The sequence below is a fragment of the Leishmania infantum genome, chromosome 29 (genome assembly GCF_000002875.2).
Source record: "Leishmania infantum JPCM5 genome chromosome 29".
NCBI classification, from domain to species: Eukaryota; Euglenozoa; class Kinetoplastea; order Trypanosomatida; family Trypanosomatidae; genus Leishmania; species Leishmania infantum.
This window is the reverse complement of record NC_009413.2, coordinates 231926-256188: the sequence shown is the minus strand read 5'-3', so window position 1 is coordinate 256188 and position 24263 is coordinate 231926. Positions and strand designations below refer to the sequence as shown.

Here is a 24263-nt window from a genome sequence, read left to right as displayed (position 1 = left end):
GCCGCAGGGACACCTCTTCTCCTCCTTTCTGTGCGCGGTCCCAACAGAGCGAAAAACAACATCGAAAAGAGGACCTCAAGCAGTCCATTCGCATGCTTCGCCCAACAGCAGGCGCGCCTGCGTCGAAGCCGACATGCAGCCACGTCTGTGTGCGTATCTGGGGCGGACGCGTTCTCTTCGTTGGTGGGACAGCCCCGCGGAGAGAGCGAAAAGTGGTGGCGCCAACGGCGATGCACTCGCGACGATATTCCGGCCGCTGTAACGCGGTGAGTGCGGTGCTCTCCGGCACCCCCCCCCCGGTGAAGCGCGTCCCGCCACCTCGTCCAGAATGCGCCTCTGCTGTTTATTCCGTTGCCTGCACTCGGGTAGTTTCGCAGGCCATCCTCCCACCCGTCAGCCTTTCACTCTCTCTTACTCCTCTCTGCACTGTCGCATACCAAAGAACTCAGCTCATCAGCAGACGCCAAACCGAACATGCTGCCTGGAAGAGGCCGGGGCAGCTTTCAAAGCCGCGGTGGCGGCCGCCATGCTGGTGGCAGCAACCATGGGCGCGGCGGCGCTGCAGCGACAGCTCACAAATCCGCCCCTGCGCGAGTGAAGCGCTCTGTAGTGCCCGCCTTCCCAGTTGTATCTCGCGGCGGTGAGCCCGCTGAACCGACGACCCCGTCTGCCCGTCTTGCTTCGCTCCAGCGGGCACAGAAGCGGCAAGAGCAGCAAGGCAGACGCAGCACGCACGACGACGGCGGCGACGACGCCCCACCGGTTGCGGTGAGCGCGCGTCGCGGACCGGCGGCAGCGAGCGAGGGTGAGAGCGGCGGCTTCATCCCACCTGGGTCGCAGAAACAGCAGCGCGGCCGCGGCCGCGGAGTGGATCGTGTCGGCCACGGACGATTTAACGAGAGTGGCGGTGCTCGAGGACGCGGCGGCGAAGGCGGGCTTCGTCGCGATCGCGGCGGCTTCGGCGGTGGCGTCTCTGCGTCGTCCGCCTGTGCCTTCTCGTCTCGCGGCCGCGGCCGCGGGCGCGGCGGCTCCCCGTATTCCCCTCACCGCGGTGGGCATGACAGCAGTGCCTCTCACCATGGCGAGGAAGAGCACGATAGCAACGAGGAGGCGGGCTTCGATTCGAACACAGCTAAGAGTGGCCCCCGCACACGCGTCATCACCACCGTAACTGCCAACGGCACGGAGCTTCCAAAGAAGCTCAACACTAAGGTCTTCGTCGATGGCCTGCCGTACACGTACGCCGCCGAGCCTGGGAAGCCCACGCTGGAGGAGGAGGTGCTACAGTTCGCGTCGGCGTGGAAGGTTGGCAAGCCACTGCGTCTCATTAAGAAGCCTGGGCAGGGATTTGGCTTCCTCGTGCTTCAGTCCCCCAACAGCGTCTCCACCGCCGTGCGGGTGCTGAATGGTCGCAAGTTCCTCGGCCGCACCCTCCGCGTCGAGGAGCCGAAGCCGAAGGATTTGGAAAGGACGAAGGACATTGGCGGGATGAAGGACCTGGGAAAGGACAGCTTCACGCGACAGGTGCTGCTCACAGACTTGGCCAAGGTGACACAGCCAGAGATTATCCGCGAGGTACTGCGCGACGTTGCCCCGCAGCTGGAGAAGAAGCTGGAGGCGATTAAAATGACCTCGCAGAACCGTAAAGCCTTCCTGACCTTCGCGACGGAGGCAGAGGTGACGCCGGCCATTACCTTCCTCGACGGCTTTCACCTTCTTGGGCGGCGTATCAGCGCCACGAAGGCAGCGGCGCCCGGTTCGCTGCCCTACTCACACGGTGCCACCAGGACGCCACGCGCGGCTGGCGGCCTTGCTGGGAAAAGCACCGCGGTTGCCTCGCCCGCGGCCAGCGGGTCTGCGGCTGCAGAGGCTGATGACGAGGAGGAGCTCACCGTCATGCCGCTCGGCTTAGAGCCGTCCAAGGTGGCCTCTGCCGCGGCCCGTCGTTGCTCACGCGCCGAAAACGTGTCAGCTTCTGCCACCGGCACCGGCAGTAACGTCACGGGGCGGACGGAGAAGTACAACCTCCTCGACGACGGCCCCAAAGATATCTATGTGGGGAACGTCGGCGAGGATGTGACGGAGGCGACGCTGCGGCAGCACTTCGCACCGTGCGGGGCAATCCGCAAGTGCGAGATCCTTGTGCACCCCGAGACGCACCTATCCACTGGTATTGCCCACATCGAGTTTGCGCTGCCAGCCTACGCTGCATATGCGCAGGAGCGCTATCACGGCTCTCGTCTGCGCGGCTGCGTCCTTCGCGTGGATCGCGGCGAGACGGCAAGTGCGCCTCTTGTGGCTGAGTTGCCTCCGGAGGAGGCTGAGGAGGACTATGACGAGGATGCTTACATGGAACGCTACGGCGTGAAGGACAAGAGGAAGTACTTTAAGGGCACTTCGGTCGCGGCCGAGATGGGCGCCGACCCGAACGTCGACGATGATGATGACAGCAGCGACATCGAGGACGCGCTCACGGGACGCGCCAAGAACGCCTCGAGCCAGAAGAACGGCAAGCGCGAGCGTGTGGATGCCAAGGCGCCGGCACGTGAGCCGGCAGCGGCAGCGAAGCGCCAGCGCACCGAGGCTCCGGAATCAAGGGGCAAGCCACTCACAGCCGCGGTGGCTGCCAATGACAGCGACGACGATGACGACGAGGAGCACTTCTTCGATGCGGATACCGTCGCGGTTGCAGGTGCCGGCGTCTCGTCTCACGCCTCGTGCAAGAGGACGGTGAGAAAGATCGCTGCTGACAAGGGGCGATTTGGCAAGGGCAACCATAAGAAGGCGAAGAAGCGGTGAGTGCTGCAACAGCGCCTCTGCCCCCTTCTGCCCCGTACCACCGCGAAGGCAGCGGTAACTAATCCACTACTGCAGCGAGTAATCTATGGCATAACTGCAATGCCAAGGAACAGACTTTCCCCACAAAGTACACAGTGAGCGTGGGGCTGCATGGGGCCGCGTGGCGCCGTGTCCCGGTATTGCCGCAGCTACACGCGGTGACCCATATCATTCTGTCTGTGCCCGCCTGTGTGTATGTGTGTGGCAGACATGCATCCTCTCTCCTCCTTGTTCCCCTGCACACCCACCTCCGTCGCGGTGGTGATGGTGGTGATAAAGGCGGTGCTGCGCGCACGCGTGCGCGCTTGTGCAAGGCCAGCGAACGTGTGATGCCACCTGGTCGTTGCTCCCTCTGCCTCCGCGGCAGCGCCTTCCCTGCGAAATCATCGACTTTATAAGCGTTTTGTTGTTTCCGCTTGTCTCCACTTCGCTTTTCGTGTGTTCACCTCTTCCGTCCTTAACTCGAGCCCCCTCGCTCACGTACACACACACACACACACACACACACACACACACACACTCCTCTGTGAGCCGGCGGCGCAGGGGCAGAGATTGAAAGTACAAGCAGACCCCCGCCGCTCTTCAGGAAACGTCACCTTGACAAAGGAAGGGGGCGCGGAGAGCGCAGCAGCACACCGCGAACAAGGCACGTACGCGTAGACAGCACGAGCAGGTCGATGACTGGCTACTCCGTCTTTTCCCGGCAGAGGGAGCTGCCTCGCAAGCCGATTATTCGACGCACCCGCAGCTGGCGTGGCATTATGCAGGTCCGCTTTAACGACAGCCGCGCAGATCGGAACAAGATCGGCGTGCAGGCGTTCTTCTGGGCACCGGTGCGCATCTTTGGCTTGGGTCTTTTCGCCACCTGCAGCCTCTACTACTTGATGGGCCACGACAGCTTCGTGCACACGCTACTAGGATACGAGTCGGAGATGCAATACGAGGCACGCGTCAACCCCATTACGGAGGGACAGTCGCAGAACTTTATGATTTTAGATAGGGACCGCGCCTGGAAGTCGCCGGTGCGGAACTTGGAAAAGCCACTGCATCCGGTGCGCGAGTTTGACGTGCTGCGCGATCCCAAGTCGACTTGATGGGTGGCCACCGGTGAATGGAGAGACGGAGGATCCGCGGGGGAGGGAGGGGGTGGAAGCGCGAGAGCTCAGAGAGCGTCGCACCGCTCCTGGACCCGTGCGTGCGCGTCTGCGAGTGAGCAGAGAATACGTATGAGAAAGAGTGAAGGCACTGAAGCCGTATGCTTGTTGCTGCTGTGGCTGGCGTCAGCGCGCTGTCTAAAACACACACACACACACACACATACACACACGCACACACGAGTCAACAAGGTGCAGGTGTGGCGTGGGTCTTCCTCTCCTCTGCTCTCCTTGCCTCTGCGCCATACAAGGGCAGCTCTGCAGTTGCGCGCTGGCGTTTGTGCGCTCACATACTGGGTGTCGGGATGACAGGCACAAGCGGATCACGAAGCCCAATGTGCATATAGGCATACATGTGTGTAGAGGAGCCAGGGGAGAGGCTGTGCAACGGAGACGGCCTCCGCCGAGCGGCCACGTGGCCACCATTGCTGCAGCCGCGGTGGCGGTAGGGATGTGGGACCGCCGCGAGCCAGCTTGAGCGACTTGACAGACGCAAAGTAGAAACACGGCGTTTCCTTTGTTTCACGTGCACGCGCCGCTCGTGCGGCGCACCCCCTCGAGCCCTGGCTGCGCACGTGCTGTGCTGTGGCTCCTTGCTTCACGTGGGTCTCTCTCTTCCACTCTTTCCGCGACCCTCTCGCCTCATGCTTGCCGCACCGCTGCGCCTGTGTGTTTTGCTTCGATGTCGTGCTCCCCCCTTCGCTTCTTCTTCTCTCACTGCGAAAAAACACCGCCAGTAGGGACTCCACGCAAACGCCTGTGCCGCCTATCGACGCCGCTGCAGACTGGTAACGCGGATGCTACTCACGTACGCACCCATACATTCACATACACATCTGCTTCAGTCCTTACCGCGTCTCGCTACGTTCCCACTGAACAGCGGCGGCGACTTGCCGTCACCACAGGAGCTGCTACCTCCCCTTTTCGCTTTTACGTCTTTCTCATACTGGGCGTGCAGTCACTAGTGCGGACACGGAGTCAACAGCTGAGTTCTGCCTGTCTGCCTGCTGTGCACAGAGCCATGGCGGGCATAGACGAGCATCAAATTCGCCAGTCGGCGCTCTGGGGCCACATGACTCAAGCGCTTGCGCAGGTGATCCGCGAGCGGCCCGCCGACGCGATGGACGCTCTCGGGGCGGCTTCCAACCAACTCCTGTCCGGCAGCGCTGTGCCCCCCATGAAAGGCAATATGTATGCCGATCCGCGGCCCACCGCTCGCGCTGCGGCCCCTGTTGACTCCTTCACGAACACGCGCTGGGCTGCCAACACGAACACTGCCTTGGCACCGCCGCGGCCGCCACGCCGCCCACGCCGCGCCGACGCCGAAGACGAACAAGAAGAAGAGGACGCATCCGCCGACGCCGGGGCGGATGGCCAGCCGCAAGTCGACCTCGCAGATCACCCCGGTGCCCTTAGCGATGTCGTGACGGAGCAGCAGTACTTCAACATGGTTGGGCTTGGTTTGCCGCGGGTGGATGCGTATCGCCTGCTTGTTGGCCTACGCCAGCTGATCCGATCTGAGCCGCTGTCCACCGTGCGCTTCTGGGGCGTGGTCACGGGAAGCGCGTACGACTACTACGTCGCGGAATGCCAGGTGGATGAGGATCGCATGCAGGAGAACGCTGGCATAACCGGCGAAGGCGATGCGGAGGACGACATGGAAGAGGAAGAGGAACACGCTCCCGTTTCGCAGATCGCTGACGTGCTCTGTACCCTGGCGGGGGGCCGTCTTGCACGCCGCTGGCCACGTCCTTCCGCGCCGGCGGAGGAAGCCGGTACGGGCCTCAACGCCATGTGCTACTATGCTTCGACTAGCGCGGACCCCACGACTTGGACCCGCCTGCCGGACGTCAGCCCACACCACATTACAGTTGCCCGCGCCTTGCGCTGCCGCTTCACTGGTAACCTCGACGCCCCCGTGCACGGACATCCACGCTTCATGGGGTGCGAGAAGCACTACCTGCGCGCTCAGATTGCGCGCATCACGAGCGCGTGCCGCATCGCACCAGTGCAGACGTTCACCACCGAGGGTGCAGTGCCTGACGCGGAGGAGGATGAAGAAGAGACCTCGGCTCGACCACCGCCGACGGCAGTGCCGGCCTACGCCGTGCTGCCGCCGCTGCTGCCGCAAGAAGCGCCGGACGAGGAGGACGCGGAGGCCATCGCGGCTGTGCAGGCGTGGTACAAGGGATACACAAAGGGGGAGCTGATGCAGGCGAAGGGGTGGTCGCACATTGCCCCGTCGGTGCTGAACTGCGGCCGCGTCACGACGGCGCCGGTAGAGGAGGAGGAAGAACCGGCTGATGATGAAGGCGACGACGGGCAGGGTGACGGCGCGAACGCTTCTGAGGCGTCACCGCCACCGGCGCCCGAGATGATCGCGCCTTTCCTGTCTGACATTAGCCTCGACGCGCCACTCTCCTACCCCGGCCACAGCCGCTCCCACCTCGCTCCCTGGACCTTTCGCAAGGCCTACGAAGGGGAGGGGAGCCTGACAGCTGTGTATGTGGCAAAGTCCCTCCGCTGGCCCGGCGCGGCCACCTACGCGGTGACGACTGCCGGACGTCCTGGGGCCTCTTACCAGATGATGTACTATGGCACGGGTCTCAAGGACATGCAGGGCGCCTACTATGCCCCACCCCTCCCTCCCCCGTGCTTCCGCGAGTACGTCGAGGCGCCTGGTGAATTCGACGGTCAGCGGGACTGCACCATAGATGAAGAGCTGCGTTACGCACCGCCTCCCCCGCGCCCGGAAGCTGAGGGGGAGGATGAGGAGGAAGATGACGTGTAGTGAGGGCGGCTTTGACGGCGATGAGGTGCTTCCACGCTGGGCGAGGAGGCGCGGCAGATGTTTGGAGACAGGGCAGACCAGCGTGCTCTCCTCGGTGCGCGCTCTCAAGCCTCTTGTCGCTCGACTTTCTCCGTTTCTCTCTTGCTTGGCACGTGTGCACACATGTGCTACCCTTCCACCCCCGTCTTCCACGTGCAACTCGCATGCGCCGAAGGGAGCGGGTGGGGCAGGGCCAGCGCATGCCAGCACATGCCGGCGGAGGCAGCGGCAGAGGCGGGGGTTGGCGGCAACATGTAAATTCGTTTCTTTTTTTATGCTTGTGTGCTCGAGCTTAGTATGTACATAGGGAAGAGAAGGAAAAGATTCAGCCAGGAAGGGCCGCTGCTCGGCATCCCATGACGGGGATGACGTGGGTCGTGGGTCGTGCGGACCAAATGGTGGATGAGAAGGCAAAAGCTAGGCATGGCTACGGACGCCCGCCCGCCTCTCCGTATCTCATCAACCGACACACAACCGCCTGTTGCTGCCGCACGACTTCTCTTTGCGTTGATTCATGCACCGCTGCGCACACGCACACGCACACGCACACGCACAAGCACACGCACACGCGCGCGCGAGTACTTTGAGCGTAAGAGCTCATGGATATTCCTCCCTCCTCACTCTCCGCACGATCACCGTTGCGATGCAACGAGGGATCAGTGAGTGGACTGCAGTGCGTGCGTGTGCGTGTGTGTCTCATGCCTCTTTCCTTGCTACTTCTTTTCTTCGCTGCGGTGCGCGCGCTCATGATGATGTGGTGATCGATACTGTGAAAGGGAGAACAGCGCGACATAGGAAGGGAACAGTGGGCTGCATCCCACATGCCTGCTTTCGCGGTTGAGCGAGGCAGAACGCCCCGGCGGCCAAACGACCACATCAGTTGCCAGCACCTACAGCGACTCAGTGAGCACAGGATTGCAACACTGTCGCGAAAGGCACATACTCATCAAGTGCCTTGCGCCAATGTATGGTTAGGTGTGCACGCAAACACACAAGGCAAGACTCAAGCAGTTGGAATGGAAGGCGCGCACCTGGCGCTAGCTGACTCTCAGAGTTCACTTGTTCATCACGCCACTCCACCTGTGTCTCGACCCCAGCTAATCCTTCTCCCCCCTCATTTCTCTTGCTTCCTGCCGGCTATTCCTTCCTTTCCTTCGCCTTGGTTGTGTGCCATGGCTTTCTGCGCCATACCCGCCCGCAGACACGCACCCGCGCGCCCGCTCTTCTCACGTACGCGCAAGAAGGGACGCCACTCACATCGGCCTCTGCTTTCGTGTCCTTCCACCGTGTCCTATCGGCGTTGTGCTATCCGTTCTTCCCGCTTTTCCCCCGTGCCGCATTGAATGTTGCACATTTGAGTTGTAGCGGACTCGTGGCGGTGCGCCCCTCCTTCCCCTCCTCCTCCTCCTCCACGGCGTCGTTTCTGACTCTCTCCGCTCGTGCATGTGTCGCAAGCCGAGCACCCCCCTCCCAGCAATCCAAGCACACTCAGACGGACACGCGCACAGACGCACAACCCTGGACGCATCAACCATTTTTCCTGTGTAGCATCGACCACGCCGCACGCACACGCACACGCACACACAACCCGCATTTGAAAATTCATCGGCCTTGCCTGGCATTCCTTCTTAGTCGGTATCAACACGTACATACACACGCCTATCTATCTGTCTATTAGATAAATTTGTTTTCTGGGCTTTGGTGAAGTCACGGAATTCGGATCGATTCTCGTGTCGGTGTCTTTGCGCGCCTCTCTCACACCGCCTTTGACTGTATCATCTCGTGGTTTCTGTCCTTCGCCGCACTTGCTGCGGGCAGGCTTCATGGGAACCCTTTCCACTTGCAAGCTGGATGTGAACACCACACTCCCGCTGGTGTGCATGTGCACGCTACTCTCCTTCCTGTGCGGCGTCGGCATAGGCGCGAACGACCTTTCCGCCAACTTTGCGATGGTGGTGGGCAGCGGCTCTCTCAACATGAAGCAGGCGATCATCTACTGCACCGTGTTCGAGCTACTGGGCGCTGCCTTCATGGGCGGTCATGTGAGCAATACCATCCGTAGCGGCATCGTTGACCCGGTGCTGTTTTCGCAAAACAAGGATGTTGTGGTGATCGGCATGACGTGTGCCAGCTTCGCCGCGGCGCTGTGGCTGTACTTGTCGGCGGTGTTCGGTCTGCCGGTGTCCATCACGCACACAGTTGTCGGGTCTATTCTCGGCTTTGCGCTCTTCGCCACGGGTGGGCTTACGTACGTCAAACCGAGCGGGGTGGTCGCGGTGGTGATCTCATGGCTCGCGGCACCGATAGCTGCGGGCGGCGTGACAGCGCTTCTGTTTTACCTCATGCGGCGCGACATCTTCAAGGTGAAGGGTCGTTCCTTTGAGCTCGCCCTGGCCGTCCTGCCGCACTGCCTGCTCGCATCCCTGCTGGTGGACTTCTTCTTCATTGTCCTCGAGCAGCCGCCGATCATGTCGCAGACGCTTGCTCAGAACGTCCCGCTTCACGTACAGTACGTCATCCTGCTTGCTCTCATACTCCTCTTCTGCTGGGTGGCGAAGGTGTGGGTGTTCCCGCAGGTGGCGGCGGCCGCGATGAGCGCGCGGTCATTTGTGTGGGAGAGCGAGGCGCTGCGCACGGAGCTGGTGAACATGGAAGACAGCTTGGCGCTGGATGACCTGAAAGACCTGTCTTTCTTCAAGCCAAGAGGCGACGTGAGTGCGACGGCGCCCGTCTCGGCAGGAAGGCAGCCCCCGCGACCTCACTACCAGCACCAGCCGCCTGCTGGTGCGACGGACACGGCTCCGGTGGCCGTGCCGGCAGCTGTGGCGCTCCCGCCGCCCTCGCTGCCAGATAACCCTGCTCCTGCGTGCACGCTTGACTCTCTCTCGCTTGACCGTCGCAACGACGGCGCTGCAGATCACGGGAGCTCTAAGAGCAGCTCCACTTACGGCTGCCCGACGCACTCCCGCACCCCCACGCCGACTCCGCTGCACCAGAACGCCTCGCTTGTACTCTCCTCCATCTCCGCCTCGGACAGCTCCTTTGTACGACAGGGTGGCATGGTACGTCTGGCACCCGTGCACACCCGCGGGCACTCGCCCACATTACAGACGCACACCGAGTCATTTGCCACAGCCGCGGCGCTTATCCAGCGTGGCGCCAACGATGCACATCACCTTTCCGGATGCCACGTTGCCTCGTCTGATCGCGAACGCCACAAAGCACAGCAGGTGCAGTCGGCGGGTGCGACGACGTACGGCAGCACGGAGAGCACGAAGCCGGTATCAGCGACTTGCAGGGGGGAACGGGGGCTAGTGCCGATTCCGTACTCCCCCGCGTTGGTGCACAGCGAGGACGAGTTTGGCGAGGAGGACTGGGCCATGGACCACCCAATGCAGCCCATTCGCTTTGGAGGTATCCTCATCAAGCCCTTCAACCCGCGCGCCGAGTACCTCTTCACTGGCCTGCAGGTGGTGGCGGGAAGCATATCCAGTTTTGTCCACGGCGCGGTGGCTGGCGCCAATGCCACCTCGGCCTTCATCATACTTTACGATGCCTTCACGAACCACGAGTTGCAGGAACCTGGACTCAGCTCACAGTGGTCGATGCTGCCGGCAATGATGGGCATTGCGATCGGCATGTTCGGCCTCGGCGCGAGTCTCATGAAGACGGTAGGGATGGAGCTGGTAACCGTGACGCCGGCGCGAGGATGGTGCATCCAGATCGGCGGCACCCTCGTTACGATGGTGCTGACGGGCATCGGCATTCCCGTCTCACTCTCGCAGGCGCAGGTCGGCGCCGCGATTGGCTGCGGTGTGCTGGACGCCAAGCTGGGCGGTGTGTCGTGGGGCATCGTTACGAAGGTCGTGACGGGGTGGGTCGTGACCCTTCTCATCAGCGCCCTGACAACGGGCGTGTCGATGTGGGTGGTGTCGTCGCTGCTCTGCACGTAAGTGAGAGCAACGGCGTGGATGCGCCTCACGCATGCACGGCATGCGCGTGTGCCATGCATACAGGCGATGCGTGGCGGTGGCGGGGGCGGCAAAGCACGTGTCATGCTCGCGGCCGCCGCGCACCGTTGCTGATGCCCTTCGTTTTTCTAATGCTGCCTTACCCCCTTCCTCCCCTCTTCTCTCCGGGGCCGCGCACAAGCGCACCTCCGCTTGAACTTCACTGACCCTTGCCTCCGCCTTCACTTTCTTCTGCTTGTTTGTGTTCTGTGCATGGGGTGACGCTGACTCATGGCCTCCAGAGGCAGCGGCAGCAGCGAACTGCGACGGGGCATCAGTCGGCAAACCGCCGAGGGAAGAGGGGGCCCCCTCCCTCTCTGCTGGGTCGACTGTGCATGTTTGTTTTTGTTTGGACGCACTTAGCGGATGAAAGGGAGCAACACGAATGCAGGCTTCAAGGTAAGAAGATGTTTGCGGAGGAGTCGTTGGCAGGCTCCAGCAGATCGTGCATGCGCAGGCGACATGTATGTGGTGCACGCGCTTGTGCAGGGAGGAGGGGCTGCTTCGCTTCCTCCGTTATCTTTTTGAGGTGCTGGACTTCGTCACAGAGCGCTGTCGTCGTTGCCTTGACGCGTGTTCGTGTCTTCTCCTTCTCTGCGCCTCACCTCTTTCTTCTTGATCGGTGGCCCACACACGCGAGGCTGCTTCGACGAAATACTTCATAGACCCTCTCGCGGCGCACGGCAGCCGGTTCATCGGCGCCCGAGCGCCACTAGCCCACACCCACGCACCCACGCACACCTTCACGACTGCATAGATTCAACGACGAGTGTGTGTGCATGTTTGGGGAGGAAATCCACCACCACAGAGCACAACCGGGCGTCGCCGTTCATCGTGTGTCCCCTTTTCTCTCTCATACACCCCGTCCACCGCGTGCGCACCTTTCCTACCCGCCGATAAAGACCACATGCAGGCCTCACCGGTGCTGGCCGGCGCGGCGGTGCGCCGAACGGCGGCGGCCTCCGTCGGCAGCGAACCTCGCACCAGGTTACCCTTTCTCATCAACGTTGTCAAGAAGGCGCAGAAGTCTGCCAACACGGTGGTTGCGCCGACGCCGGCACTCTCCTCGACGTTGTCGACGACGGAGCCGCCTATCCAAGCCGCCGCCTTCAAGCCATACCCGCTTCTGAGCCCTGGCGAGACCAAGCAGGCCGCCGGCAGCTCCCTCCTCTACAAGGACGACGTCTGCGTGCTTGTGAACGATGCATTCCCCAAATCGATGGTTCACTGCCTGGTCATGCCACTGGACCTCCGCCTACAGTCCCTCAACGCCCTCACCAAGAAGGACATCCCACTGCTGCGCCACATGCTGCACGTGGGGGATGAGTACGTTCGCTACTTAAAGACGGCGGTTCCCCACACCTACACGGCGCGCCGGTTTATTGCGGGATTCCACGCGCTTCCCTCGTTGCCCATGCTGCACCTGCACGTGCTGTCTACGGATCTGGACAGTCCTTGTCTCAAGAACAAGAAGCACTACAACAGCTTCGCCACCTTCTTCTTCCTCACGGGCTACCGCGTCTTGGAAGACCTGGAGCAGCACGGCCGCGTGACGCTGAACCAGGATGTCACTCGCCTTCGACAGATGGAGGAGCAGGACATGAAGTGCCTGTGGTGCGGCACCGCACTGCCGAGCGTGCCCGCTATGAAGTCTCACATCCAGAGCTGCCCGCAGAACAAAGCCGTGGAGAAATCGTCGTAGGTGGGTGGGTGTGGGCTTTTGGCCACCGTGACGCACAAACGTAACACTCAGCAGCAGCACTCAAAGGAGGGAGCTACGCCAGCCGGCTCATCCGCAGGAAGGCAGTGCCGACAGGTCTGCAGAGAAGACACCGGCTTTTCGGCAGCGTGACGCGTCACCTGAACATGACCGCTTCCACAGCGCGTCTTTTTACGCGCGTCTGTGTAAAAAAAAAAGAAAACGCAGAATGTGCATGCAATCTGTGCGTAGGTGCCGCGGCACCTATCGCCTCCGCTTCTCTGCATCTCTCTCCTCTACTGCCCTTTTCTTTTCCCATTCTTCATCTGCAACCCGATGCCGGCGTGCGTGTCGGAAGAAGCTTGCGGGGGAACACGTGCTGGAGCAACGTCGATGGAGCTCCACACGCACCCGTACATGCATACGAACACGAAAGCGCGCACACACGCACACCCTGCTCATAGCATCGGGCCACGTTTTCATCTGCTCCGCTGTCACCACCGCCCCCGCCACTTATAGGCCTGCTGGCGGTGCTGCTACAACCGTTTGGCGGCACGGGACCAGCCCTCTCTCGACCCTCGCTGAGCTCACCCGCCTCTTTGAGAGCGTATGTATATTTTCTCTAGAGTTGTTGCCGGCTCCACGATCGCGATTACCGCAACCATCGAGCCTCCTTGCTTGCTTCCCAGACAGCGCGCCATGATCCAGCCTCAGAGCACCCTGTTCCGCCGCCGCGAGGGCGGCGTCGGGGATGATGACGCACTTACCTCACCGTCCTCCTCCCCTGCCCCTTACCAGACGCGCCCCGGTACAGCAGCTGCCGCTTCAGTGCACACGAACGCCTTGCAGGAGCAGGAGAACGACGCTCTTATGCAGGCGCTGCTGTCTGACATGCGCAGGGCAAAGAAGAGCTTCACCAAGATGGGCGATGAGGTGCGAGAGCAGAACGCGCTGCTGGAGCGACTGCGCACCTCCTTCCTGAATACGCAGAACTCCCTTCGCAAAACGATGCGGAACTTAGACAAGATAGGCTGGGGAAGCTTCACGCACATGTGGGTGCTGGCGCTCTTCGTGATTGTGTTTTTCATGTTGCTCTACTTGATGCTTCGCTTTCGGTAGTTCACACACTGTCAGACAGGAAAAACCGTCTCCTGTGAACATGCTTGCGGCAGGAGGGACCGCTGTGCGCGTGTGCGCGCGTGTGTCCCTGCGAGCTGCTGTGTGGAGGCTTGGTGAGGATTTCAGCGTCCCATTCTTTTCGGTTTGTTGGGGTGTGCGCTCGCCTTTTCCCTCTCTGTGCGCTCTGTTGCTTTGACGGCGTAAAGTGGGGCGGCTGCTCCGCTGCGCACACACACAGAGGCACCATCCGGTGGAAGGAACAGCCGCGCAAGCGGGCAGGCTGGGGCCCAGGTGGATGTGCGTTTGCATCCCTGAACCGTGCACGTGCGCAACGACCACTAACTCCACAAACCAGGACCTCCTCCTCTCTCATCGGCACGCAACGACGGAGGCGGGAAGTTGCTGCTGGCTTGCTGGCTGGACCCACAGACGAGTGTCTGTGCATGTGTGCTGATGCCACCCAGCGCCCCCCCCCTGCCTTTTTGTCGTGAGCGCACGCTGACACGCGCACTGTGCTGCACCTCGGTGCACTCGCGTGCTGGGTCAGTTGCGAGGACGCACCTGCCTCACGTTGCCTTTTCTTTGTGCTTCAGCTGCACGCACGCAAAACAGCGTATAATGATTCTCGCATCGCCACATACTCACTCTTCTCCCTTTCTTCCGCGCTACCTCTCCTTTTGTTTTCATCCTCTCGTATCGTCTCTGTTTTGGTGCGCGTGCGCCGTCACCGCATACTTGCATTCGCCCCGCATACATGCATCAACCCCTTTATACATGCGCGCGTGCGCTTCTCTCTCCCTCCCTCTCTGACACGCGCTGACGTGTGTACGCGTGGCACGGGCGCGTGCTTCAGATGGAAAAGAAATCGCTCTTCTCCAACTTCTGTACTTTTTTTTCGTTCATTATTGTTTAGATCTTCTCACACACACACTCGCACGCTTGTTGTCGTCGCTTGAGCGCGCGCTGTGTGCTGCGGTGTCTTGACCTCTCGCTGTCTTTCGCTGTTTGCGTCCTCGTCTGCTTTGCCTTTTCGTTGTGTCCCTCAGGTGTAGGCGACGACAAGTCAGGAGCAACGACAGACGCGAAGAACAACGGCCGAACAAGGTAGCCACAGGGGACGGGACGAAACCAAAAGAGAACGCAACACACACTCACACACAGACGGTACGGTATACGCGCCCACGCCGCTGTACCCTCACCCTCTCTTTCTCTCCCTCCCCGAAAGCGGCGACGCCACACTGTCTCTCCGCGCCGTTACCTTGTCTTTCCTCCATCCATCCTTTTTTTTTGTGCTCGCTTGCCTTTTAGGCGTTCCTTTCTCTCTTTTTGATCTTTACTGTTTTGTTTTGTTTGATTCGCCAACTAGTCCGCGCCCACTTTTACGCCACAGGGTTTCCCTCCACAAACTTCACCAAGCCTAGTCCAGCCCACTCCCGTGTCGCTCTCGCTCTGTGCTTGCTTTTGTCTTTGTGCCTTTTCTGCAAACAACAACCATCAGACACACATACACACACACACCAAAGAAAGGTGGGAAAACATATGTAAAGCAGAAGGACGCCACACAAACGTGGAAAAAAGAAAACAACATAACAGCAACCTGAGAGCAAAGTCGGTAAGGCTTCAGGTCTGCGCAGCGCTCGGTGCTTAAGAGAATTCTCTATCTACACATCTGTATCTATCTAGGCGAAGGAGTGGGCCTTTCAACTTTCTGTTTTTTTTTTTTCGTGGTTTCGTTTCGTTTCGGGTCTTTGTAAAACACCAACCAACCAACCAACCAAACAACCAACCAACCAAGCGCGCGCAAACACACACAAAGAAAGCGAAAGAAGCTAGACATACTGGCACAGACGACTTGCTGATGTGATACCGCGAAGACAAACCACCGCCCTACAAGCCCCCCCCCCTGCCACCGCCCCCGCAGAGAGAGAACGAAAGCCAAAAAAAAATAGCAAACTTAACCCATCAAGTCCGAAGCGCCTTTCTTTTCGTTTTACTTTTCTAGTGTCTTGATCGCGCACCACCAGACATCTTCACCTATACGGGCGACGTAACGCTTCTGCTTCGAACGAAGAGAAAATTTAGGAAAGAAAAATAAAAGGCGTGCACAGCTCTGTCTTTCTACTCGTCTTACTCCTCTATATATACCTCTCTCTCTCTTCGCTTAGCCCTGCCTCACTCCCTGCCCCCTCCCCACGCATTGCACGGGTAGCGTGTTGCTCCACACATCCGACGACGGCAAACGCACCAAGTCGAAGGGCGGAAAACAAAAAGGCCGTGTCTTGCGTGGCATTTTGTGTTGGACCTCACTCACTCAGCGTGTCCGTGCGCGAACGCGAAGGATCGACTTTCTGGCTGTTTTGATTCTTTTTTTTTCGCGCTTCTCCCTGCGATCCTCTTGTTTTCCCGTTCCCCCTCCCCCTGACTCCTCTCGTTTTCTCCTTTTCTTCGGGCACACGTCTGCTCGCGTGTCTGTGTGTCCGTGAGAGCCTGGCCGAGCTTGCGTTTTGTTTTCCAAAAGTTCTGCTCATCGAGTTGGGCCGTTGTCCTCGTTGTGTCTTGAACAAGGCAACTCGAGAGGGCGTTTTCGTGTGTTCTTGTGCCGGTACAATCACCGCTCTGATCTAGCTGAGCGCGCGCCGGACGATAAAGGATACACACCGCCTACAAACGGCACGCCCCAGACGCATCCCCACTACTCATCGAGCGAAACGAACAACAAATAAAAAAAAACAGGAAGTGCAGCGAATTCGTGTCAAGGCGTCTTGGGCTAATCCTTCTGCCCCCTTTCCTTTGTACTTTCCGTCAGGAAGCACTTCTTTCGCTGTACGTTATCGCTCTGTTTTGTCTGTGTGTTCCTCCAAACACGTCCATTTTTTTTGTTTGGTTTTACGCATCAACTTCCTCGCGGGTTTTCCATCTTCAAAGCAACTCTCTTTTTTCCCGTTTTTGTTTGGTCTTGGGCTCGGCTCGCCGTCTCGCCCCCTCCCCCTCCTCTCCTCTGCCTTTCTCTTGTTTCCTCTTTTTTTTTTGCTGTTGTTGTTGTTGCGGCTTCTGTTTGGAAGCTGAAGGGTGGGTGATAGTGTGTGCCCCTACCCTCCTTCTCTTCTTTGTTTTTTTTTTGTTGCTTCCCGCTCTCCAAGTCTTCTGGTTGTGCCGTTTATCACTCCGCCCTGTGAATTGTGGCTGCGATTCTTTTCGGCCCTATAGATCGACGGCGTGTGCGTTGGCCCGTGCGTTTGTCTCCGACTTCTCCCCTTCCGGCCCCTTCACCCGAAAGAAAAAAACAAACGGCTAAAAAAAGATTGAGTCCTGCTAACGTTTTTTTTTTTCATTGTACTCTTTCAACTGCAGGTGACGCCGCCTTTGATCACGTTTTTGGATTTCTTCGACCTCTGCCCTCTCTTCGTTCTTTATTTCGGCTTCAGCAGGTGATTGTGTCTGTGTGTGTGCCGTTCTGTCTCTCTCCCCCACCCCGCGTCTTCTGAGGGCTGTTGTTGTGTGCTCCTGACGTAAAGCTGATATCCGCTTGCTTGCTGCCCTCTTTTACTCCGATTTTTTTTGGCCCTTTTTTGGTTGACGCAGGCTACGTGTGTCAGTTTGACGCGTTTCGGTGTCTCCCTCTTGTCGAGTGTTGATCTCTCCCGCGTTTGTCGTTTGTTGTCTGCCTCTGTCTGAGCGCTCACTCAACTCCCTCTTTTTTGCCCCTTTCTCCCCCCTCTTCTCTCTCCCCTCGCCGCCTCCTCTCCTCTCTCCCTGCCACACCACAGAAGCGCCCACACAGGACGTTTCATCTGCGCACCGCTCGTTTTTTTTGTGTGGTGTTGTAGTTTCTTCTCGCTTTTCAATCGAAAACCTCTGCCTCTTCCACCTTCCGAGAGGTGAGCAGGGCATACAACAAGGAAGCAGCGCTCCGTCAAACACGCAAGATTCCCTCCCCCTCCCTCGTCTTCTCTTGCACGGTTAACTCATCCATAACAACCGAATCGGCAAACGCGAGTGGAGGACGATAAAAAAAAGCAAAAGCTAGAGGGGAAAACAAAGAACAGCGGAGAACGCAGTGCAGCACTGAGTGTGTACTCACCCACCCACCCCCCACACCTACACACACACATATACCCAAGTAGTGGACTGCCACCCAACACGCAACCCTTAACAAGGCATCGTCTGGCAACACAGGCGCTGAAGCTCTCAGAAGCTAGTCAAGCTTTCGGTGTGTTCGTGAGGCACTTGCAGAGCGCCTGTGCTCTCCATTTTTTCCTTTCACACTCCTGCTGCTTGTTTGTGCGCGGTGCCCCTCTGCTCCTCGCCCACTCGCTCTGTCTCTGTTTCGCCCCGATAGCAGTCCTCCCCCACACCCCACTGCTCGTACAGGTGCGCCGTGCAGCCTTGTCCACGAGCACGTGCCTTTTTTTTTTCGGACTCTGCGACTGCGATCTGCTTCTCGGCCGTTCGCTGTTTTTCCTTTTTGCCGTATTTGTTTTCGCTCTTCTTCGACACGTTTCTGCGTTCCACTTGCACATCTTAGGGGGTTTCCTCTCCGACTCGGCTCTCTCCGGCTCTTCGGCCAGGTGCCCTTCTTTCTCGGCTTGGCCGGCACGGAGGTGGCACGCAAACACCGCACCTTCACGGAGGCACTTTTTCTCTTCCCTCCCCCTGACACACGACCTTCCTCTTTTCTGCCGTCGTGCGTCTCTTTTCAGAAGGGTACGCGCGTTTCTCCGGGCGTGCATTGCTGCTGACAAGGGACGCGATAAAGGAAGTGCCCCCCCCCCCCCCCACTCCCACCCACCACGATCACGACCGCCACAATGACGAGCTTCTGGCGGCAGTACGGCATTCAGCTGTACGGGTTTCTGGTCAAGACATTCCTGCAGCGATGGCGTATGCCCGTCTCCACGACGGTGGAGATCCTTCTCCCTTGCCTCTTCACCATTCTGATGTCCGTTGCCTACTGGGTGTCGGGCAGTTCGACCGTGCCGGCGCAGATGTACGACGGCGGTGTGTACGTGCCGCTGAACATGACGGACTTTTTGTCGTATTTCATGTGCAAGAAGATGGGGTCAATGCTGAGGGTGCCGTGGTACCCGTGCCCGCCTGGGATGAACGCATCGTCTCTCACGTGTCTGTCGCTCATCGGCAACGGCAATGAGATTTGCATCCAGAACGCCTTCTACACGGTGCTGTCCCACATGCTGTACGGCATGTACTATGGCAGTGGCCCGTTCGGCCTGAACACTATGGACGGCCACCTCACGCTCGCGGCCTTGGTGACCGAGGCGACACGCAAGGAAAACCCAACCTTCTTTGGTCGGGGTGGTAGGGACAGCCTGTCGCACTATGGCAATCTGCTGGTGTCGAGCAACTCGCCTGCGCTGGCGCAAAACTTCATGACGTTCTGCCGCCAAAGCAGCGGCATGTGCGGCGAGGTACTCTATGACACACCCTTCACTTCACTGGCTAGTGCCAAGGAGTACGCGGCCACCAACGAGGACACCGTCTGGGCCATTGTCGACCTTCCGACGGCCTCCCTCGCGTCCAACGGCGAGGCAGAGTTCACCATCAGCATGAACTTCACGGCGACTGCGCCGACGGAGAAGGAGCCACAGAAGAGCCTCTTCACGCGCGGCCTTGGCGCCAACGACGGCAGCGACGGCTACGTGCTCTACTGGGCCAGCGGCTTCTTGACGCTGCAGACATTCGTGCACGAGTTCTACTTGGCGCAGGCGCTGAGCACCCACAACATTACTGGCCCTTCCACTTACTACACGGATCCCAGCTCCGACGTGGAGGGCATCAGCGCGTACCTCACGCAGTACGGCTCCACCTTAATCCCGATGCCGACGCCTTCGCGCTACAACAACGCGTTCCTGACGAAGTGGGCCTACTACATGCCACTGCTCGCCGTGATGGCTGTTCTGTATCCGACTTCGCGCCTCGTGATGCTGATCGTCGTTGAGAAGTACAATGGCATTCGCGAGGCGATGCTGATCATGGGCCTGCATCCGTCCTGCATGTTTTTTGGGTGGTACTCCTCCACGCTCATCATGGACTTGGTCTCCTCGCTGCTCGCCGCCATGTTTCTCAAGATCGGCTTCCTCGACAAGGTGGACTACGGCCTCCTCGTGCTGCTCTACTTCTCCTTCATGCAGCAGAACACAGCCCTGTGCTTCTTCATCAGCTCCATCTTCCGCAACCCACGCGTGGCGAGCTGGTTTATTGCGTTTGTGCTGTTCGTGTTCGCGATCCCGTCTTTCTCCTTCCCGACCGGCATGACGGACATTCAGAAGATTTTCTGCTGCCTGGTCCCCTGCATCGGCTACATTCAGGCATTCAATATAATGCTGAACTACGTATCCTTCGGCTGGCAATTTGGGTGGTCGCAGGCGCGCGCTGGCTACTTCAACTTCTCCATCGCGGTCGGCATGATGTGGGCCTCGTTTGGTGTGCTGATGCTCCTCAGCTTCTACTTGGACCGTGTCTCCTGCGGCGCCGTCGGCCGCCGTGCCCACCCCTTGTTCTTCCTCATGCCGCTGGTGAACCGCTTCCGCAAGACCAGGGCGCCGCTGGTCAAGATGTGGGACATGGGCAAGCCGATTCGCCCCGGTTCTCTGGTCGAGCGTGCCATCGACGACGACGAGCCGCACGGCGCGTCATTTGCGAGCTGCTCTTTGAAGAAGGACAGCAAGGAGTTGCCACAGGACAACAGCCGACTCATCGAGCACTATCATGACGTCGTCAGCACACAGGACCCCGCTGTCGCCGCCGTCTTCCATCGCCTGCGCAAGGTCTACGTTGGCGGCGGCATCCTCGGCTTCTTGTACACGTACTTCACAGGGTTGTTCCGCGATGGCGACCGCATCGTCGCGCTGGACGGCGTGACGTTCGCGATGCGCACCGGCGAGGTGAGCGTGCTGCTCGGCCCCAACGGTGCCGGCAAGTCCACGATCATGGGTGTGGCGACCGGCATGGTGAACCCCACGAACGGCGATGTTTACGTGCGTGGCTACAACGCCCGCACACACCTTGATGAGTGCAGGCAGAACATCGGGTATTGCCCCCAACGAGATATCGTATGGCCTCTGCTGACGGTGGAGGAGCACATCACCTTCTACGCGCGCATGAAAGGCTCCCACTCAGTGAACGTGCAGGAGAAGGTGGATTATGTGGTGGACCTCCTCGACCTGCATGAGAAGCGCCACTGCAAAGCAAGCAAGCTGTCGAGTGGCCAGCGCCGGCGTCTGTGCGTCGCGATCGCCATGGTCGGCGACTCCGCCGTGCTGTTTCTCGACGAGCCCACGGCCGGCATGGACATCAAGGGTCGCAAGATCGTGTACGAAGCCCTGAACCGCACCCGCACCCAGCGTAGCGTGCTGATCTCCACTCACCTTCTCGACGAGGCCGACCGCATTGCCGACCGAGTGCTCATCGTGAACAAGGGCCTGCTGTGCGCGGAGGGCTCGGCGATGTACCTCAAGTCGCAGATGGAGGTCGGGTACGTGGTGACGTGCCTACTGGAGAGCAACATGAGCACAACAGAGGAAAACTGCGCTGCCGAAGGGCTGGTGAACTTTGTGCGCGCCGAGAGCTACGCGGCGCAGCGGGTCGGCGACAGCAGCAACGAGGGGTGCGTGGTGCTGGGGGTGCAGCGGCGCGGGCGCGAGGTGTCTTTCCGCTTCCCGATGACCCTCCTCAGCTCAGCCGGCATGACGCTTCTTTCCGTGATTCAGCTCAACAGCGAGCGGTTGCGCCTGCGCAACGTCGCGCTCAACCTGGCGACGCTCGAAGACGTCTTCTTCACCGTCACTTGCACCGCACCACTCATGTCAAGCGTGACAGACGGCGAGCTTGTCGGCGGGCGAGGGGACGAAGGCGATGCGCTGTCGATCCCTGACACACCGTCGACTAGCGCTGACCTCTACGAGGAGAAGACGGGTTGCTTCTTCGTCTTCTGCCGGCACTTCCGCGCGCTCTTCCTCAAGCGGCTGCACTATGCCCAGCGCGACATCAAGCTGCTTGTCTATCAAGTGGTGCTACCGATCATCTTTCTGCTCCTGTCGCTGTTCATCAGCCTTGTACGAGACCCGAGCCAGCCCGCGCTGCGGCTCGACATGACTATGTACGATGACTACGCCTCCCACCCATCGCAGGTGATGACGGCGTACTCTAACTTCTCCGGCTACGTGCAGAACATGACCCGCTACCCCATGAATGTCACGAACGCCTTCTGCCTCAGTGCAAACCTGCCCGACAACGTCTGGGGCTCGTACTACCTGACCGACTTCCGTGAGATGCCGTCTGGCTTGCCCAACGTGTCCAACGCCATGAGCCGGCTGCTCCTGAGCGAAATCATGTCGCACAAGGATCCGCGCTACGTTTCCGTGGCGCCGGTAGGAGCGGTGTTCCAGAAGGGTGTGCCGAAGAAAACCCCAACGCTGCTGCACAACACGTCTTACAGCCACTCCGCTCCGCAGGGTGTGAGCGCGCTTTACCACCTCGCCATGTATCAGCTCTTCGGCTCCGCCGTGCCGACACCCACCGCCGTCAACTCTCCCATGATGCTTGGCGAGTTTGAAAAGACGCTGGTGACAGCCAACAAGCAGGTCATGGTTGGCATCTTCATCATTCTGCCCTTCATCTTTATTCCGTCCAACACGATCTCCTACATCGTCGAGGAGAAGGAGTCCGGCGCCCGCCACATGCAGTGGCTCTCCGGCGCCAATGTCGTGGCGTACTGGCTGAGCAGCTTTGTGTTCGACTTTGCGAGCTACCTCGTGACGCAGATCTTGGCCTTTATCATCTTCCTCATCTTCAATCGAACCGAGTTCATCGGCAAGGACAACGTCGGCGCCGCCGTTGTGCTCTTCTTTTTTTTCGGCCTGACGTCGATCCCGTTCAGCTACTTCATGAGCTTCTTCTTCCGCTCCAGCTTCACGGCACAGTCCGTCGTCTTTTGCATCAACTTCACCTTCGGCTTCCTGTGGGTGACGCTGGAGTCGATGATCGCCGAGCATGCGCTGCGGTTCGCCGAGGTGGTGACCTACATCCTTCGCATCATCCCAGCCGTGAGCTTCGGCGAGTCCATGTTCGTGCTCTCGGGCGCGCAGCTGGCGAACTTGATGTTCCCGAACCGCGCCAAGAAAAGCCTGTTTTCGCTGCTGCACTTTAGCGAGACAGGAAGCCCCACAGGCGGCATCGGAACAGGCCTCATCTACATGTCTTGCGTTGCTGTGGCCTGCACTGTGGCACTCGTGATTCTCGAGTACCTGCGGCTGCAGCGCCTCGACTCCGCCTTCACGCAGTGCTGCACAAGACCGAACAGCGAGGACGAGGAGGAGCACCGCCGCCTCGAGGAGGCAGATCCGTCCGTGAAGCAGGAGGAGGACTACGTGTGCGCAGATAAGACAGGGCCCGAGTCGACCCGCATTGCGGTGCAGCACCTCAGCAAGCGCTACCTCGGCGCCGAGCACGCCGCTCTCCAGGACATCTCGTTCGGCGTGAAAGAAGGCGAGGTGATGGGTTTGCTGGGGCTTAACGGCGCCGGCAAGACGACGACAGTGAGCATCCTCGCAGGTGAGGTGGTCGCGACTAGCGGCGAGGCGTTTGTGAACCACTACGCGGTGCAGTCGATGGAGAGCCGCCCCTTTGTGGGCTACTGCCCGCAGTACGACGCGCTGCTGAGCAATCTCAGCGCCGAGGAGCACCTCTGGCTGTATGCCCGCCTGCGCTCCATCAAGGAAAAGCACATCAGGGGCGAGGTGCACGTGCTGCTCAAAGAGCTGGGCCTGTACCCGTTCCGCAACCAGCCTGCCGCGTCCCTGAGCGGCGGCAACAAGCGCCGACTGTCCCTCGCCATTGCGCTGGTCGGCCACACAACGAGTGTGCTGCTGGACGAGCCGACGTCGGGCATGGATGCTGTGGCGCGTGCACAGACGTGCGACATAGTGCGACGTCTCACGGCTCAGAAATCCGTGGTGCTGACCACGCACCGTCTGGACGAGGTCGAGGCTCTGGCCGACCGCGTCGCTTTCGTCGTGCGAGGCAACCTGCGCTGCGTCGGCACGCCACAGGAGCTGAAGAACGCGTACAACAAGACTGCCGCCTACACGCTCAATGTGCTCTTCCCCCATACGGTGCAGTTGCAGGACGCGGACACAACCCTGGTGGAGAAGGTGCGCAGCTACGTGCTCGACACCATCACCGCCACAGCAGATGTGAATGCGCAGCAGATGGCTCGGTGCGAGGTGGTGGAGGTGCACCCGTGCTCAATGCAGATGACTGTGAACGGCGACCTCCATTCTATCTGCGTCGCCGTTGCGCACATGCAGGCGGGTCAGGCAAGCGGCATTCCGGCGACGACGTACGTCAGCGTGAGCCAGCCGACGCTGGAGGACATTCTTCTTCTCCATTAGGAACGCTGCAACGCAGAGACGACACTTCCCGCCACATGTGCTCTGGCTGTCATTCATGTGTTCACGCCTCTCTCCGCTTGCCGCTTCCCTTTTACCTTCGTCGTCGTCCCGTGCGCAGGCCCTCCCCCTCCCCCGCCCCGAAGAAAAAAAAAACATGGATAAGGTTGCTATCGTGCCCATCTTCGCGGGCGCCGCGCTTCCGTC

General features: G+C 59.9%; 7 protein-coding genes and 1 pseudogene across 8 annotated transcripts; all 8 read left to right on the top strand.

Annotated features, from left to right (window-relative positions):
* Positions 1 to 474: 474 nt before the first annotated feature.
* On the top strand, positions 475 to 2799 carry LINJ_29_0710 (putative RNA-binding protein; the record flags this gene model as incomplete). Its single annotated transcript, XM_001466553.2, has 1 exon — positions 475 to 2799. One exon carries the CDS (start codon positions 475 to 477, stop codon positions 2797 to 2799), a length of 2325 nt encoding a protein of 774 aa, XP_001466590.2.
* Positions 2800 to 3515: 716 nt separating this feature from the next.
* On the top strand, positions 3516 to 3932 carry LINJ_29_0700 (conserved hypothetical protein; the record flags this gene model as incomplete). Its single annotated transcript, XM_001466552.1, has 1 exon — positions 3516 to 3932. The coding sequence occupies one exon, from the start codon at positions 3516 to 3518 to the stop codon at positions 3930 to 3932; it is 417 nt and encodes a 138-aa protein (XP_001466589.1).
* A 742-nt stretch (positions 3933 to 4674) lies between these two features.
* LINJ_29_0690 (putative flagellar radial spoke protein-like) lies at positions 4675 to 6783 on the top strand (the record flags this gene model as incomplete). The annotated part of the gene is made up of 1 exon (XM_001466551.1): positions 4675 to 6783. One exon carries the CDS (start codon positions 4675 to 4677, stop codon positions 6781 to 6783), a length of 2109 nt encoding a protein of 702 aa, XP_001466588.1.
* Positions 6784 to 8645: 1862 nt separating this feature from the next.
* On the top strand, positions 8646 to 10775 carry LINJ_29_0680 (putative phosphate transporter; the record flags this gene model as incomplete). The annotated part of the gene is made up of 1 exon (XM_001466550.1): positions 8646 to 10775. The coding sequence occupies one exon, from the start codon at positions 8646 to 8648 to the stop codon at positions 10773 to 10775; it is 2130 nt and encodes a 709-aa protein (XP_001466587.1).
* Positions 10776 to 11739: 964 nt separating this feature from the next.
* Positions 11740 to 12534, top strand: LINJ_29_0670 (conserved hypothetical protein; the record flags this gene model as incomplete). The annotated part of the gene is made up of 1 exon (XM_001466549.1): positions 11740 to 12534. The coding sequence occupies one exon, from the start codon at positions 11740 to 11742 to the stop codon at positions 12532 to 12534; it is 795 nt and encodes a 264-aa protein (XP_001466586.1).
* Positions 12535 to 13230: 696 nt separating this feature from the next.
* LINJ_29_0660 (putative BET1-like protein) lies at positions 13231 to 13650 on the top strand (the record flags this gene model as incomplete). The annotated part of the gene is made up of 1 exon (XM_001466548.1): positions 13231 to 13650. The coding sequence occupies one exon, from the start codon at positions 13231 to 13233 to the stop codon at positions 13648 to 13650; it is 420 nt and encodes a 139-aa protein (XP_001466585.1).
* Positions 13651 to 13690: 40 nt separating this feature from the next.
* On the top strand, positions 13691 to 14104 carry LINJ_29_0650 (annotated as a pseudogene). The gene has a single exon. A coding segment is annotated over exon 1 (414 nt).
* Positions 14105 to 18458: 4354 nt separating this feature from the next.
* On the top strand, positions 18459 to 24059 carry ABCA10 (ATP-binding cassette protein subfamily A, member 10; the record flags this gene model as incomplete). The annotated part of the gene is made up of 1 exon (XM_001466546.1): positions 18459 to 24059. One exon carries the CDS (start codon positions 18459 to 18461, stop codon positions 24057 to 24059), a length of 5601 nt encoding a protein of 1866 aa, XP_001466583.1.
* Positions 24060 to 24263: the final 204 nt, after the last annotated feature.